The sequence below is a fragment of the Crocodylus porosus genome, unplaced genomic scaffold (genome assembly GCF_001723895.1).
Source record: "Crocodylus porosus isolate Cpor-Errol unplaced genomic scaffold, CroPor_comp1, whole genome shotgun sequence".
In the NCBI taxonomy this organism is placed as follows: Eukaryota; Metazoa; Chordata; order Crocodylia; family Crocodylidae; genus Crocodylus; species Crocodylus porosus.
In genome coordinates this window covers 80,959,325-80,976,604 of record NW_017728906.1, presented here as the reverse complement: position 1 = coordinate 80,976,604, position 17,280 = coordinate 80,959,325, and the positions used below count along the sequence as shown (strand labels likewise).

The following is a 17,280-nucleotide window of genomic DNA, read 5'->3' as shown; positions in this document are numbered from 1 at the left end:
CCCCCCAGCCCACCTAGGGTAATCTGCTGCATGCCGGAGCACACAGGGCAAAGGCATTCCCCAGGGGCAAGTACCAGCAGCACAAGGTGTGCCACTGCTACTTGTCCCTGAGATGCACCCAAAAGGTGCAGAGCTATTTTGGACAAGCCTGCCAGAAAGGTTTTCCTAAAACATCCACTGCATGTTACTGTCAGAGATAGCATGTTAGACAAGCCTTTGGTAAGGCCCAATCTGGCTAGTCTCATGTTCTTAAAAGGTGCTGATGGAATATCATAGTTGTTTCTGTACTTCAGAGTAAAGAACAAGGTGCTGACTGTGAAAAACACTTCCAATCACTGTAAGACAGGAACAAAAGGTATTAAGACAATATTTAAAGGTCAGATAAAAAGTTCCTTGTACACACACACACACACACACAGAGTTAATCATATTATATTTGTGCAAGGCTTTAAAAGTAGAACAATAATGTACTGAAGAATATTTTTCCATCCAATAAATATTTTGACTACCACCACATTTCACTGTGTCAGTACTTCAGTTCTTTCCTGTATCCGGAAAACTTACTTGTCCTGTGTCAGTGACAGCTAGGCAGTGAAGTGCACCTACAGCCACATGCACAATCTTTTTCCCCCTCAGCCCTTCTACAACCTGAGGCTTTCGCACGTGAACATCAGTGCCATGGCCTAGCCTGAAGTAATCGCCTTTGCCCCTGAAACAGATAAAGTAAAATATAAAAATCAAGGCAACCACATCTTTCCAAATATTACATTATTTTACCACTAGTTTTGCACACTGCAACCCTTAATATTCATGGGATATTACAATCATCAGCAATACTATCTATGCTTCAACAACCCTCAAGTCCAAAATTTAAAGGCCTAAAGAAGAAGATAACTCAGATCCACAATCTCACATTTTGACCTCGCTACTAAGGAGCTATCAATTTATGCTGTTGTATGTATTAGTGTTTGCTCAAAAGCCAATTCTGTTATAAGACACAGTGCTACTATAAATTATACTGGGGATTATGTATTCAGAAAGGACTGGGGGTTTTTTTAATGGCATTATTAAAATAATTATCAAAACACCGTGCACAAAGGCAGGCTTTGCCACAAGGCTAATAAAATGCATGAAATCACAGAAAGCTTATGAAACTTTCAACATCTCACAAGCCCCAATAAAGATTACTTTTACTATCAACATCTAACATCTTCACAAATCATACATAATAAAACACTAACTTTTCTCTTGTCAGTTTTATGGCAATGCGTTAATATATCAAAAGCATCAGCTGAACAGAAAAGAACAAAGTTTTGGTAAGGAGAAACGATTTTCATTTTCAGTCCTGATACTCTTGTACAAGTTTTGCATAAGTAACTATGTTCTAATCCAGGGTGGGCAAAACATGGCCCATGGGGCCTCTAAAAAAAAAAAAAAAAAAAAATAGAAAATTAAAATGCATCTGTCCTTGTTTCCTGTCAAAGATAACAGGAACCAAGGGCAATAAGACCCAGGGGAAGCTCTGGAGAGCTCCTGCTACAGCAGGGCCCACCCAACCCTGTCCCCACCCAGCCAGAAGCTCCAGCAGGGGCTTCTAGCCTGGGACCATATGGCTGCCCCAGCCTGGGAACCTCAGGTAAGGGATGGAGTGAGGTGGGGAGAAGGGCAGGGGAAGAGCTAGTGCTGAGCATGGAGAAAAAGCGGCCCCTCCCCACCCTGTGGCCAGCGCTTCTTGCTGCAGCTGCTCGCAGCCCACACGGGGCTGTCCTGAGCAGGCATAGGCAGCCCCACGTGGGCTGCAAGCAGCTGCACTGTGGGGTGCTGATCATGGGAGAGCAAGGGGCCACATTTCCCCCTGTGCTCAGCACCAGCTTGTAACTTGCCCTTGCTGCCAGCCTGGGCCCTGCACTCTGGGCTCACCTATCGGGGCTGTGCCGTGGCGGCAGCAGCTGCAGCGGCCCCCCTGCTTGCCGCGCCAGGCAGTGTTTGCCACCACTGCCTCTGGGCTGCCCAGTGCACGAGCTCTGGGTAGGGAGCAGCAGCAGCAAACACTGCCCAGTGAGGCAAGCGGGGGGGGCACAGCTGCTGCTGCCATGGCACAACCCTGATAGGCAAGCCTAGAGCCAGTGCGGGGCCCAGGCTGGCAGCGGGGGCAGGTTACACGCTGGTGCTGAGTGTGGGGGAAAAGTGGCCCTTCTCCCATCTGTGGCTGACATCCCACACTGCAGCTGCTCACAGCCTGCTCGGGGCTACCTGTGCCTGCTCAAGACAACCCCAAACGGGCTGTGAGCAGCTGCAGCAGGGAGCACTGGCCACAGGGCGGTGATGGGCCACTTCTCCCCATTGCTCAGCATGAGCTCCTTCCCTGCCAGCAAGCGGGGGGTCAGGGCTGTGTGCTGCCCCCCCACCTGCACCACAGGGTTGGGGGGAGCACTGGGAGTGAACGAGGGTGGCAGCAGGGCCCACACCCATGTCCCATGGCCAGCACCGGTGGCAGGGGCACAGGGACCTGGCCGCAGGGGCTCTTCAAAAGAATTAAAAGAGCTATAAACATATGGAATGTCTGCAGAATCTACATTACTACTAAGACTATGTGGAATAAAAGTTAAATTTTCTGAGTGTTAACTTGCCATAACTATTTTTTTTTTTTAATTAATATCAACTCTTTCACTAATCAACTTTTGTCATACTAAAAGAGAATGTACTCTGATTTTGAGAAAACATTTTGTACATAAAGCAACAAAATCTGATTCAAGTGGAAAAATACAATATTAACTATAGAACAACAACCTGTACCCTCAAAATTAGAAAGCATACTTAAGAAAAAACCCACACATTTCATTTCAAGCAAAAGGAAATGAACTATATGATTTACTAGACTATATTAACATGTTTAGCTATTAGAACAATTTATTACTATTAATACTCTACCTATGAGATATTAAAGATACAGCCCAAGGAGCTGCTCTATCCAGCTGCCAGGTGGTTTGCCACAGAATGCAGGGCCCTTAGGCCCCGGCGGACACAGCAAATCTGAAGTAGCAAGCAAGGGCTACTACAGCAGCAGTCACCCTCTGGTCACTTTGTGAATTTGTGCTGCTGTGGCACTACTTCCCCAGCTGCCAGCCCTGACACATGCCCTATGCTAGAGCTGGAATTGCCACCGCAGCACAAGACATGCAGTGCTGGCAGTGCTCTGGCCCCAGTACAGGGCACAGTGAGGACTGGAGTCCCTACTTCAGGCAATGGGTCAGAGCTGCCACCACCATCTCCTGGTATCCCCTGGGCCAGATCCAGACCATGGCACATGGTTGAATTTGACAGCCCTGCTCTAGCTCCTGTACACATTTGTCACATAAAGGTCTCATTCACTAAGCTAAACACTTTACAAACACATGTACAACAGAGGTGTGTATAGTAAATGACAGTCCACGTTAATTCTTTGGAGTAATCGAAAAGGCAACCATTAAGAATAAAGAGTGCAAACTATACAGCAGCAGACAGAAGGAGATAACAATAGTAGGATGTGACAGCAAACCTTATTCCCTTACAGTGCAGACTGGCTAAATAAGCCAGTTGGTAGCAGTGAATCCAAGTCAGGCACTTAAACTTTTAAAAAAATATTTCTTAGCAAACTTGACGTACCAGGTCCATACCACTCCAGACTTTGTAAGCGCCAAAGAGAACTGAGCTCCACACTCAATCTGACAAACGCCCTGGCCATTTAGCCTCTCAATGTTCTGAGGAATGTTACATCCTTCACTTCCTCCTCGGCCAAGTTTTCCAAAATCACCATCTCCCCAGGAAAACACCAAGCCTAACAAATACCAAACTACATGTCAGCTCATGGTCATGGTATTTCTATGTGCTGTAAAGTTTCCAAAGCAGTTTTTTCCTACCTTCATCTGTTAAAGCCAGTGTCTGAGCATCTCTGCTTCCACAAGCAACCTGAATGACTCTGTGACCAAGGAGCACTTTAACCTAAAATATACAGGTAATAAACATACTGGTCTCAAAAAATAACCATATCCTGAAGTTTCACTCAGTTCAAAATATTTGTAATGTTTTTCTTTCCATAGCTGACCTGAGAACACTGTTTAGTCCATTATGAAATAATGCCTTTACATGCGAAAATTTTGCAATTTTTAGTTTTCCTCTGGTTATTATATACTCTACTCTGTATAGATATACACACACATCAAAGACGGAAAACATGGCTTTACCATCTTAGGTTTGAGTTGTGTAGCATTGTCTCCATGCCCAAGCCTTCCATATTCTCCGAGACCCCATGTGTACAATTCTCCACTGGATGTAATAGCAGCACTGTGGGAACTACCACAAGCAATATCACGGATACGTTTGGTTTTCAACGCTTCTATCAATCTTGGTTTGTCACAGTTCCTAAAGACAAAGAACAAAATAACATGGTTTTTTTTGGGAAAAAGTAATACCCCTTAAATCTCTGGGCAATATAAAAATCAAATGTCAGAAAATATAACTTGATGTAACATCAATATCTAGATATTAACACTGCATTTTAAATTAATTTTTCCATAATTAACTTAAATTACCTTAACACATACTGTTTAGGCCCAAATAAAGATTTAACAAAAAACAAACTTTTAAAAGCCAAGTAAGTTTGTTATTTACATAATTTAATTAGAAGTTTATTTTTAAGAAATACTTTGCACCACTGGCATTGCAGTGCTCTGATAAGACAAAACCAGAAAGTGAAGTTAATTAAAACAATTAAAATGCGATTCAATTAAAACGTGAAAAATGAAAATTCTGCTTTCACCCATGTGGAGCGATTTCTGAAGAGTGCCTCCAGCATGCAATGCAAAGGCCCAGGTATTGAAGGAAAAAAGTGCCATTCTTATCATAGACCAGGGGTGATCAACCTTCAGCCCCTGGGCCAGATTCAGCTGCTAGCACCTGGCCTGCAGGTCCAAGGGAAGTGTCCTGGGCCATGTCCCTGCATATTACATCTGACACTCAGTGCTTGATCCTGGCACGTGGGACCCAAAGCCTGATCCCAGGGCACAGAACTTGGTAAAGGCAGCATAAGCCCCAGAGCCTGATCCCCACACACGAGGCAAGGCAGAGGCAATGCAAGACCCCAGTGCCTGCTCCTGCGATGCGGAACTAGGGATGTAGCACAGTCCCCTGGAGCCCTGATCTCAGCATGCAAAGCTTGCTGAAGCTAGCACAGGGTCCCAGGGCCTCGATCCCTGCACAGGGTGCCAGGCAAGGGTAGCTCAGGGTCCTAGGACCCCAATCCCAGAATGTAAGCTCAGGTAGGGGGCACCAAGGTCCATATCTGGGTATGCAGGCCTGTTCCTGGGGCCCAGGGTACAATCCAGCAGGTAGACCTGCCCCATACCACATTCACAGCCTGGAGGGCCAAAAAGTTGAGCACCAGTCTTCTAGATCTACTCCTTCACAAGGGGAATAAAATGAAGATAGGCATTCAGGGTATGGTCATGGGAACCTGCTTGGAGCCCTTTCAAAAAGGGCAAGTTTCAAAACTTCAGCTAACTTTAAAATGTGTCCAACACCCTCATTGTCAGGTTTCTGGTACAGTATTAAATGCATACATTTGTAAATTACATGACAGATTTTGCCAGAGAAAGACTTCCTTCTGTTTAGTGAATTTAACTCCACTCACTGAATTCATGGAATGGTTTCAATTTGACTAGTATTTCAGTATTTGTAAATACTGTCTGCATATTAGAAAAACTTTTATTGTTATGAACTTAGATAGGTCCTTTTGAAAACTCACCTCCTACGCAATGTTCACACTAAGCTAAGAATACCGACTAATTTTCTCTTTTAGTAAAATATTGTATAACAGAACAAGTGTACTAATACGACTACATCTAAATTGTATAACAGCATTAATCTAAGTCTTCTTCCATGACCAATTATGCTCTTAGTCATCTACGCTTTTGGAGTTGTATCTATTAGTGAGATTCACTCAATATTTGAGGTTGTTACTAAATTATTTTGTGCATAGGTGAAGATGCCTGAACCTATTCTATGAAACCGCTGAATACTCCTCAGAACTATTAACTTATGAAGAATTTCCTATTGGTTATGTTTAAATATTTAATGTGTGTGTAGCTGAAGCTAAAACTGAAGCTAAACCTTCTTCCTTTCTAAAGGATAATATATCAGCTTTTATAGAACTTGCAAGAAAAAAAATATCTACCACCAAACTCAAAAAGTATACCATATGTCAAAATAAAAAGGTGAGACTACAAAATATTCAAGGCGTCACTCAATTACTTCTCTATAAAAGCTCATGAAATAGTTACTTAAATAGATTGCATGACCTATGTTGTTAATACCAATACCACGAGTAGTTTTGTTCCAACACATCCATAACAATTCCAGACTCTCCCTATGCTTGAAGAGGGTGTTTGTGCTCAAAAGCTTGCAAAGAACAATTTTTTCTAACTATTTAGTTGGTCTAATAAAATATATCACATCTGCCTAAAGAATCTTGTCTGCTGATTTAATGCAAGTAATTTAGCTTGACTGATCTAGCATATATTCAGATTTATAATTTATTCTCAATCACAAAACATTTATATACAGTATCAATATCAAATCCAGATTAATGGTATAGCATTTTTATTTATAGGCATTTCTAAAATTCTCCATATTGTAGTATCCAAGTACTCTGTCATCTCTACATTCTGTAACATCTTTCTTGTGGAATCTCAAGATGCTTCATACAGTTGATGACACCCACCTGATCTGAAGGTATTTGAACTACTAATGTGAGGATGATATACTGCCTTAAAGAAAGGGCTTGACTTAATGGAGAGCTCAGCTAGATAGGGTGAACTTACCCACCATGGGAGAAAGCACCTCTGGCTTTATTTGTTTCATCAACTATTAAAAAAAAAATCTCTTTAAGGGGCTGGCTTGCTTTAAAAACTACAGCCCTGTTGATGGCAGGGGGAAGCGTGAGTAACAGCTAGAGAAAAATGTAATGGAACCTTAATAGAGGTTGTCAGGTACCTCACCAATCCTCCCTACCATACTAGCAACCAAATCCTTTCACAGGCATCTCATGACCTTTCTACACTGATATACAGCAACAGCCAATTATATAGACTTTGTTCCTGAAATAATTGGTTTGTTTTTTTTTAAACGTACTTTCCCTTTTCTTTACTTCCAACTTGAATATCTCTTTTAAACCCCTACAAAATGTATGATACAACTTCAGCAACAACAGATTGATATGAAAAGCTATATAAAAACGTAAGTAAAATACTTAAATTAAAATGCTTAAAATAATGTTAAATACATTTTAGTACCATATTTGATACTTTTTCTCACTTTAAAATACTAATACAAGTTCCATCCTTACATTCTACTGAAGTGGCCAAGTTTCCCATCATCTCCTTCGCCCCACGAAAATACCTTCCCATCAACAGTTAGAGCCATAGCATGCCGACCACCTGCAAGAGTTTAAACCATAAGTTTCAAACAATATTACTGTTTTGTCCTCCATCAAGAAAGACTAGAATGTGGTTAGGATAGGAAAGTAGCACAAGTCAAGCAAAACCCAATGAAATCAAACATCCTTGTACTACTATAATTTAATCCTCTACATTAGAGCTGTGTCCAACTGGAGGGCCATGGACCAAGGGGTCAGTGTGTGGCCCCTAAGCTCCCACCCAGCCACCACTTCCCCAGCTGCAGCAGCAGTACCTAGAGGCTCCAGGCTCCCCTTCCCTCAGGCTTTTGCTTTCTGCCCAACCACAGTGGGCAGGCCTGAGCAGCATGACCTTGCCCACGGTGCCAGGAAAACCCATAGCATTGGGTACCAGTGCTGCGTGCCAGTGTAGAAGCCCATAGCCAAGGAACTGATGGTGGGGTTCAGGCATCTACACCTATGCACAAAGTACAAGCAAGGGGAGGAGCCCCAGGGTGCTTAGTGCAGTGGAAGAGAGACCTGAAGAACCTGTGGCCTGCACGGGGTCCCCTGACACTAAGTTGGATAGCCCTGCTCTACTTCCTAAAACTCTTTACCTGGATACCTTAAACAGCAGTAATTTCAACATGATCTAGTCAAAAGAAAGCAGCCCAAAGCATATTTTATGAAACTTTTTGAAGACATCAAGAATGAACATTTTCCCCATAACAAAAACAGAAAAGATCACTTGATTTACTCTTTTCAATCAACTGAAAGACTGTATTTTAGCAAAACTTAAGAGGATCAAGTTTCAACTTAATAAGAACACTAACCATGACAAGTTAAATTTATTCCAACAAGTTTAACTTTCAAAATAATGTTAAGATCATCTCCTTTGCCCCCCTCTCAACACTCATGTACAAGCACAGAACTTAATTTATTCCTGCACTAAAGGATCATCGAGTATTCTACATCTGCCACATACACAGAGCGTACAAGAGTCTTCAAACAGCTTTTGCTTTTATGCATTGGTGCATAATGTTTAAGAACCAAAGGGGAATATTAAGAGTCAGTACCTGAGTGAACAGCCACCTTCTTCACTACGTAGTTACTGAGAGCCGTAATTTGGCGGGGAATAGGCACAGTCCCACTAGATATGCCCAAACCCAATCTTCCGTTAGTGGCTTCTCCACAAGCATATACTTTACCCTCTACAGTCACTAGAATGAAAAAGTATTTAAAACTTCATTAATATAAGATGGGTACAACTGAACAAGTTTCTCTTCTTCGAAAATAGTTGTCCACATTTTAATTTTGAATCTTGCATATAATTATCCTACCTGCAAAAAGGCTTTTAGATCCACCAGCTACCTGTACTACATTCAAGGCAGAGAGGGTTTCAGAGAATGAAGGAACCTTTATCTAGAGTACATAAAGAAGAAATAGTTTATTGCATAAATCATTACCCTCTTTCCTTGTGAAAGAAGCAATTATTTGAAGTGCAGCTCTGAGGTGATGAACTAGATAATCCAGTTTAACTAGTGGCTAGTTCAGATTGATTTAACTTGTTCTTTCACACTCATCAGTACCTGGACACTTTACATTAGTAACTGAATGGCTAAAAATGATCCAGTACACAGAGCTATGGTCAAATCAACAACACAAATTAAGATAAATAACCACGAAACAAAAAAAAGTGAAGGAGATACATTTTGACTTTTCTTTAAAAAAAAAAAAAAAAAAAAAAAAAAGGCTATTTTCTTTAACAATATAGATTAGGTATAACCACAGAAACAAAAATGACCATGTAACCTGGTTTCCCCTTCACTTCAAAATCAGGATAAACACTTCTTATTTGTTTCTAATTAGAGCACATAAGTTTTATATTTTAATTGGGTGTTCTAGCATAAGTATTTATTCTTATATAGCTACAGTAAATTTCTAGAACAACCTTTTAATTCCTGTAAAAGTGAAAATATTTAAAGGACAAATGTGTAATCTGTGACTAACTCCTGAGAGGACTGATAGGAAGGTTAAGGGTTTATAGTAGAATTTTGTTGTTTTTTTTCTTGCAGCAGAAACAAGCTACCATTTAAAGAGATTTGTGTTTGAACCTTACTTTTTTTAATTCCATTTTCATAGTAACAGTGCCTCTTTTGGGTTTCATCCAAATAGAAGTCGTATTCACTTTGACAGCTATTACGCTAATGATCCAATTGTAAAAAATATCAATATTCCTCTAAAATATAGTTCTAAACTGACATTTTTATTCATCTGTAAATTAACACAACATAGAACAGATAACATGTAAATAGTTTATTAATTTCTTAGAGAGTCCTAAGTGAAACTCTACAAACTGATAAAAATCTTACTCTAACATTTTAGAAAAGAAGTGTACCTTTTTGGAACTGAATTTTCAAATTCACTACATTGTCAAATGTTTAATGACTACTATTTTTTTTCCGTGTGGGTTTTTTTTTTTTTTTTTTTAAAGAAAAGGCTATTTTATCATAAGCTAAAAACCAAGTGGGAACTTAAAACAATAATCAACACGTATTTTTTTATCTTATTTTTCATGATGCGTCTATCAGACATTTAGATGCTGAACAGCACTAATATCTAAACACTAAGTATCTAGCAAGAAGCAGTTCTGATAAAGACTCTTAGAAGATATTTGAATCTGAGATGAAACCTGTGTTCTTCATTATGGTATGGATTTTTTTTTCTTTTGAAGGGATGTGCTAGGTTCTGCTTTTTCTTGGTTGGGGGGGGGCGGGGGGGGAAAATGTAGTGCACGGATACAGACACACATACACTCTCTTCCAACAAAAACAGTACCTTGGAACCTTTCAGTCCTCCCAATTGATCTTTGTCATTCAGCCCCCAAACAAAAACTTTGGTTCTTATTGTAGCTGCTGATTCCAGCCCTGCCGCCTTCTTCCTAACAAGACTGGGTATATTGAGAAAAAAGGAAAGTTGGCAGATAACCTCTATGCTATAACATTAACCTCAACTCGCTTTTTCTATACTTTTTATCCTACAAGAGAGACAGCATTTCAATAACCAATCTGAGAATTAAGTTCCACAGCATAACTTAATTATTGTGGCTTTCTGATATCACTATTTCTCACTGACAATTATAAAGTTAAAAGTAACAGAGGTTTTCTAACAGAAAACAGAATTACAGTAGTTTTAAAAAAACAGGAAATCCACAAAACTGCTGGTTTCTATAGCGCATACTTGATGCTGAACAGTTAAAGCCTCTATTAATAAATAGAAATTTCAGCAGCTTTGTATATCAAAGTACTTTTTCAGCATGGGGAAGCAAAAAAAACTATGGAAAATTTATCACTATATACACATGCAAGAGATTCATTTTTAACAATCGCTGAAACAAAGATGAGCATAGTCTATTATATAATTCAGTTGTTTGAGATGCACAGTCAATCATCCAGTTTGATTTTAAGGTTAAAAAGGTAAGTTTTTCAACCAGCTGCCTACCTCCCAGTGTTAGCTTTATCATCATCTTCTTCCTCATTATCAGATGCAAGGAAAGGGACTGCAGCCAAATCCTCATCCTCTGCCCGGATACGTCCCAATATACTGAGACCATGTATTTTGCAATCAATTCCAGAGCTTCGGCACTGCTTTATGGCAATTTCAATATACCTGTGATACTAAAAAGAAGGATATTAAAGTGCAGTCTTTTGGATCCTACATACGTTTACCAAATACGTGAATAATTTTAAAAACTTCTGCTTTCTTCTGTTCCATTTTTTAAAAATTCTGACAAAATATCTTAATATTTACTGCTCTATTTAAGTGGCATTTTGTCTGGTAGAGAAGTCTTGGCATACCTAAAAGAAAATTCCAGTTAAAACTTACTTTCTGGGGATAATCTAAACTCCAATCTACTAATGACTGCTTGTGCCTTGCTCTGTGCAGTAACTGCAGGGTAGCCCTCAATTCTAACCTAAGTTTGAGGCTTTCAGTCATGTCACCCATGAGATGAGCATTTACAACTACAACCTTCAACAGGAATTAGTACATCTATTGTCTGCATGGATCAGACACACATGGATTCAGCTGAAACTGAATATTTAAGAACGTAACACAAGAACATAAAAATTGCCATTTACTAGGTCAAACCGTAGGTCTATCTTGTCCAATATCCTGTCATACAGTGGCCGAGAATAGATGCTGAAAGGGAAAGTGAACTGGGTATGACCAGGGTTTTTCCCCCCCACTATTCCACTCCCACTTGCTGCCTGCAGCTTTTAAGGTCTAGGAAGTTCTGATTCAGAGGCTGTATCCCATAACTCCTGTGCTCAATAGCTACTGATGCCCCTTTCCTCCAAGAATCTGTCCAGTCCCTTTTCTGAATCTGGCTAAATTGTCAGCTGGCACAACATCTGATAGCAATGAGTTCCACATTTTAATTACACGCTGTGTGAAAATGAACTTCCTCTTGTTAGTTTTAAATTTATTACCTATTAACAGGGATCTGAGTTTTCTATTTCCCACAAAAAAGAAAAAACGTGAATTTTTCATTTTAATAGAGAAACACGTGGATTTTCCACTTCTGCAAAGAGCTCTCTGTAGGCTGGCAGAGCTCTAGCCTGCAAGGAACTGCGGGGAGTAGGAGAAGGGTGGTCAGGCAGAGGGTGCCACATGCATATGTGCGCTCACACATGCACATGGGTGCCAGGCAGCTTGGAGAGCAGCTCCCTGCAGTTAAGTCTGCTGTGCGGGGGGACCCCCATAGTGAGGGAAGGAGGAAGGGAGGGAGGGAGGGAGACAGCTGGGCAGGGCTGAGGCTGCTGCCAAGCCCAAATGTGGGGCTGGGGGCCCGGGGCTGGAATGCGTGGCCTAAGGCCCAGGTGGGAAGCAGGACAGAGTTGCAGGTGACTCATCCAGAGGGCAAGGGGTGTGGCTGGCTCCCTGCCACTGCCTGCACTCCCAGGGGTGGCATGGGGGGCACATGCCCCCCAAATCTACGCATGGTGGCGGGCTGCCTGCTGCAGGCTCAGGCTCCCCACCCTGCTGCTCTCCCTGCAGGGTCTCTGCAGCCCAGCGGGCAGGAGCCAGCACATAAGGGCAGAGCAGAGATAAGTAGGTAAGCTACTTGCCTAAGCCCCACACTGCCCTGGCGAGGTGCACTCTCCCACCCAGTAGCATCTTGGGTGCCGGTACCAAGTTGTGCCCCTTGCTGCTGCCTGGCAGGTAGGGAGCACCAACAGGGACAGGGGGCTGTGGGTAGGGAGTGAGGAGCCTGATGAGCCAAAGGAGGCAGGGGGAGCTCTGATTTTGCATGGTAAAAAAAATCCAAAATCAAATACCAAAATTTATAGGTACTTAGAATTTATTTTATTTTATTATAGTAACTGAGGCATTAGTAGGCTTCCAAATTGCTTTAAAATTGTAAATATCTTAATAAAACATGGTGTTCAAATGAAACTTGTATATATAGTGGTGTTTCATTTTAATCACAGATTTTGGGGGGTTTAATCAGAGAACTTGCATTTTTTAAACAGAGAAAACCAGGATCCCTGCCCATTAGTTTCATTTTGTGAGCCCTAGTTCTTGTATTGAGAGACAGTAAATAATAAATCCTTACTTTCTCTTCACCATTCAGTATTTTGTAACCCCCCCGCCACGTTCCCTCCTCAAGCATTTCTTTTCTGAATTTTATAGGCCTAACCTCTTTAATCTTTCCTCATCCAGAAGCCCTCTTCTGAGACGTCCTCTAGTTTTTCTATATCATTTTGGAGGTGTGGGGACCAGAACTGGGAACAGCATTCAAGATGCCGACGCACCATAAATTTATAAAGAGGCACAATTCTACTTTCCATTTTATTTACAATTACCTTCTTAATAATTACTAACATTTTGTCTTTTTTGACAGCTGCTAAGCAGTGAGCTGATTTTTTTTAGCAAAGCATCCAGAATGACTCCCAGACCTCTTTCCTGTGTGGTACCAGTTAAGTGTAGAGCCCATAATTGTGGGGGTATAGTTAAGGTTATTTTTGCCCAGGTGCACCACTTTACACTTATCTACCTTGAATGGCATCTGCCATTTAGTTACCCAGTCTCTTAGTTATGCCAGATTCTTTTGTAGCTTTTGGTCTTTACCACTTTCAATAATTCTGTTGTCAGCAAATCTGGCCACCTTGCTACAATACACACCCGCCTTTGCAGACTTTTTACAAATATATTAAAACAGTATGTGTCATAACACAGATCCCTAAAGGGTCCCACTATTTACTTCTTTCAATTGTGGGACCTGACCATTTACACTCTTTCCGCTTTCTATTTTGAAGCCATTTTCTAACCCATGAGTAAATGTTCCCCGTAAATCAATCCCATGACCATCTAATTTAGTTGAAAGCCTCTGATATGGGCGGGGGGGAAGCTTGTCAAAGGCTTTTTGGAAATCCAGATATGTCAGCTGGATCACCCCAATTCACATACTTATTAATACCCCTCCCAAAAACCTCTAGTAGGTTGGTGAGGCACCATTTCCCATTGATAAATTCATGTCAAGTCAGGTTCATCCACATGCTGAACAATTATTTTATTATTATTATTATTATTGTTGTTGTTGTTGTTTCAAACAGTTTTCCAGAATCAGAAGTTAGGCTCACTGGCTTACCTTCTTCATAGAGATTTTTTTTTTAAATATCGAAGTCATATCAGCAACTCTCTAGTTCTCTGGTACCAAAGCTGTTTTTAGTGACAATTTGCATACTACGGTTTTGAGTTCAGCAACTGCCAATTTGAATTCCTCTAGGACCCATGCTACTGTTTAGTTTATTGATTTCCTCTACAACATCATCTATTGAAATCTGAATTTGGATCAGGTCCACTGACTTGTCCCTAGAGAGAAGTGGATCTGGTGATGAAATTTCCCTAACATTTTCCACACGGATGACAGATGCAAAGGGTATCTTTAGTCTTTCAGCAAAGGCCCTGTCATCCTTCAGCACCCCTTTTACATACATCCAAAGGCCCAACTGACTCACTGGCAGGTTTTCAACTTCTAATCCATACAAGCTGTTTGCAGACATTTAAAAACAAACAAAAAACAAATCAGCACTTTACTGGAAGCAGCTGCGCATTACTTCAACCTATCTCCACAGCATCTGTGTAGATCAGGTGCTTCAGCAGGGTTTTTTGGAGCTTTAATCTAAAGCTGAGTCAAACAGTATTAGATAAGAGCACCAATAAAGCAGAACTAAAGTGCTGGATTTATAAAAACACTGGGTGAGCCAGATGCAACTGGGTTACACTGGGCTCAGTGCAGGAGCGTGCAGAGTTTAAAGTAAAGCACCAAAATTTTTTGTTTTTATAATGTCTACAAGCAGCCTTAAAAAACATTTATTCTTACATTTTGTGTTTCTAACATGTTTCTCTCAAATACTCTCATACCTTGTTTTATTAGCTTCAGATTTGCTTTGCCAGTATTTATTCTCTCTTTTTCCTTCATTAGGATTTGACTTGCACTTCTTGAAAGAAGCCTTTTTCCTGTTTGTTGCCTCTGCAACTCTGCTGTTAAACCATGCTGACCTTCTTTTGGTCCGCTTTCCTTTTTTTTTTGGTTTTCTTGATTCATTGTATGCATTTGCTTTGTCTCTCCAATATACTGCTCTTAAGTAGTTCCCATGCTGCCTGCACATTCCTCAACACTTTACGTGCCCCTTTTAACTTCCACACCTCAGTAGCTTCCTCATTTTGGTGTAGTTTCCCGTTTTAAAGTTAAGAAAGTCTACCACAGTAGCCTTTGCCTCCCCTCCCAAATGGATGTCAAACCCAATTACATTGTGGTCACCACTGCCTAGTAAAACTAACTCAGCAACATTTTCTCTTTGAATCACTTAAAATTAGGTCAGCAGCAGAACTAATCATTGTAGATATAGACTACCATAATACCAAAATCCATACTAGGTACTAAAGTATTGGATACATCCTGAGTACTGGATACAAACTGGTACCTGGGTTACCAGGTACCACAAAATGCTGTGGTGGTATCCAGTAACCCAACAAAGGCACAATCTCCCTAGTCTCCCAAGGCCAAGGGCTTACAATGACTGGATACATCACCTATGAAAAGTCAAATATAAATGTAATAACTACAGAAAGGGACACTTCTTAAACCCCCTCTACACATGCAGGTAAAGGCACAATAGAATCTAACTCATAATCCATACAACTGTGCATAATCCCCACACATATGGCAGGAAGCACAATTATAGGATTGCGTATTAGATCCCGTCGAGCCTTACTGCCAGTTTAGGGAAGACCAATTCCAGGGTCCCTTGTACCAGTAAGAAGCAGACTCCTATGGCTAAGAGCCCCACACAACCACAAGGGTAGAGGATTACTGCAGGGGTAATCCCCGCACAACCCAAGAGTACAGAAAACCCTTAAGGCCACAGGGTTGCCACCATCCTCTGGCCCCAGAGGTTCCCCGCACCCTCAGGATGGGGTTCTAGTAGCTGTGATCCCTAGGGCTCGGTTGTGTGAAACCCCCAGTCCCTGGGGATCATGGCTGTCGCAATCCCTAGGACTTGAGGGTTTCTCACTGGGCATGGTTCACCCCTGCACCTGAGAACCCCATCAGTTGACAGGACTCCCAGCCACATGGTAGACCCTGCTACATGCCCAAAATAAAGCTCAGTAGCAACCAGCTATAAAGCTAGTACACATTTTTAAAGTCTAACTTTATACCTGGTTGGAATTTTTTTTTGTTTGTATGATAGCTACTTTGTACATGTAGCTCGTCTCCAGGTAACCGCACAATTAGCTAGTTAATTGTGCAATGCCTGTAATATGTAGAGAAGGCCTTACAGCCAGGTTTTTCCAGTTTGCATACATGACCATTAGTCTCTACTCCAACTTTTACCTACCTCTGTACAATCACTGAGAAGAGGCACCGTGGTGTCTGCAGGGTTAATATTAATTGTCTTTAACTCAATGAGGTTATTTAAAGAACTTCCACCTAAAGAATAAAAGAGTGACGAAATTTTAAAAAAGGACACTTATCAACCACATACTGTTATAAAATATATCACCATATTATCTGGACACTCCATCAAAAAAGTGTGCACATGCGTGTTATTTTATTCGTTTTCTTCTTATTAGCACAGTAAATTCATGTACCTGAAACAACCACCAAAGAGGGCATGTAGCTGCTATCTGCAGGGTCCACTACCATCTTCAGTCGGTGGACAAGAACATCTGGGAAAATCTCCAAACGAATCCAATGCTAAAAGGACAGATGGTCACATGCAATAAAATTTTTATTTTGTTTTCTGATGATCTGTCAATTTAAGCTCAACAGCTTTGTTACTACTAGTTCTTAAGAAACCATAAAAGTTACAGGTAAGAAGGGGGGAAATTAATCTTAATACAACTTAAGATTTAGCACATTTATACAGAAATACATCTAGATAATTCAATTAATTTTATTTGTAACATCGATATGATAGACAAGTATACACAAGTTTCAAAATGAATTTTCATCCTTTCAAAGGGGAAATAAAAGAGGTACCACAGCAAGATATTCAAAAGCACGGATCAAAAACTTACCTTCCCTTGTGAGCCAGAAGATTGCCAACACTGCTCACTACCATCAATCAGACGTGAGGCCTGATTCACAGATGACGACACATTCAAATTCTTAACTATTCGTGACCAGTCATCCAATAGCATTCCACGTTGACTGCTATGACGTCTTTTCAACTGTTTTCCAGAACGCCCACAAAATACTGGAGACTGACCTATTTAGTTTAAAACACTATTATAAGCTATTCCGTTACAGCAAATGTTCAAATTAAAGGCTTCAAAACCGG

At 40.9% G+C, this 17,280-nt stretch overlaps 1 protein-coding gene across 3 annotated transcripts in view; it reads right to left on the bottom strand.

Moving 5' to 3' along the window:
- LOC109306157 (E3 ubiquitin-protein ligase HERC2) overlaps positions 1-17,280 on the bottom strand; it is a 183,158-nt gene that overhangs the window by 42,783 nt on the left and 123,095 nt on the right. For all 3 annotated transcript variants that reach the window (XM_019529437.1, XM_019529439.1, XM_019529438.1), the window contains 12 exons: positions 17,018-17,208; positions 16,589-16,694; positions 16,336-16,427; positions 10,931-11,106; positions 10,268-10,379; positions 8,770-8,851; positions 8,506-8,649; positions 7,382-7,472; positions 4,224-4,401; positions 3,900-3,981; positions 3,646-3,817; positions 565-709 (listed from right to left, as the gene is read on the bottom strand). In XM_019529437.1, the coding sequence (XP_019384982.1) occupies positions 565-709; positions 3,646-3,817; positions 3,900-3,981; positions 4,224-4,401; positions 7,382-7,472; positions 8,506-8,649; positions 8,770-8,851; positions 10,268-10,379; positions 10,931-11,106; positions 16,336-16,427; positions 16,589-16,694; positions 17,018-17,208 (1,571 nt within the window). The remainder of the gene's footprint in view (positions 1-564; positions 710-3,645; positions 3,818-3,899; positions 3,982-4,223; positions 4,402-7,381; positions 7,473-8,505; positions 8,650-8,769; positions 8,852-10,267; positions 10,380-10,930; positions 11,107-16,335; positions 16,428-16,588; positions 16,695-17,017; positions 17,209-17,280) is intronic.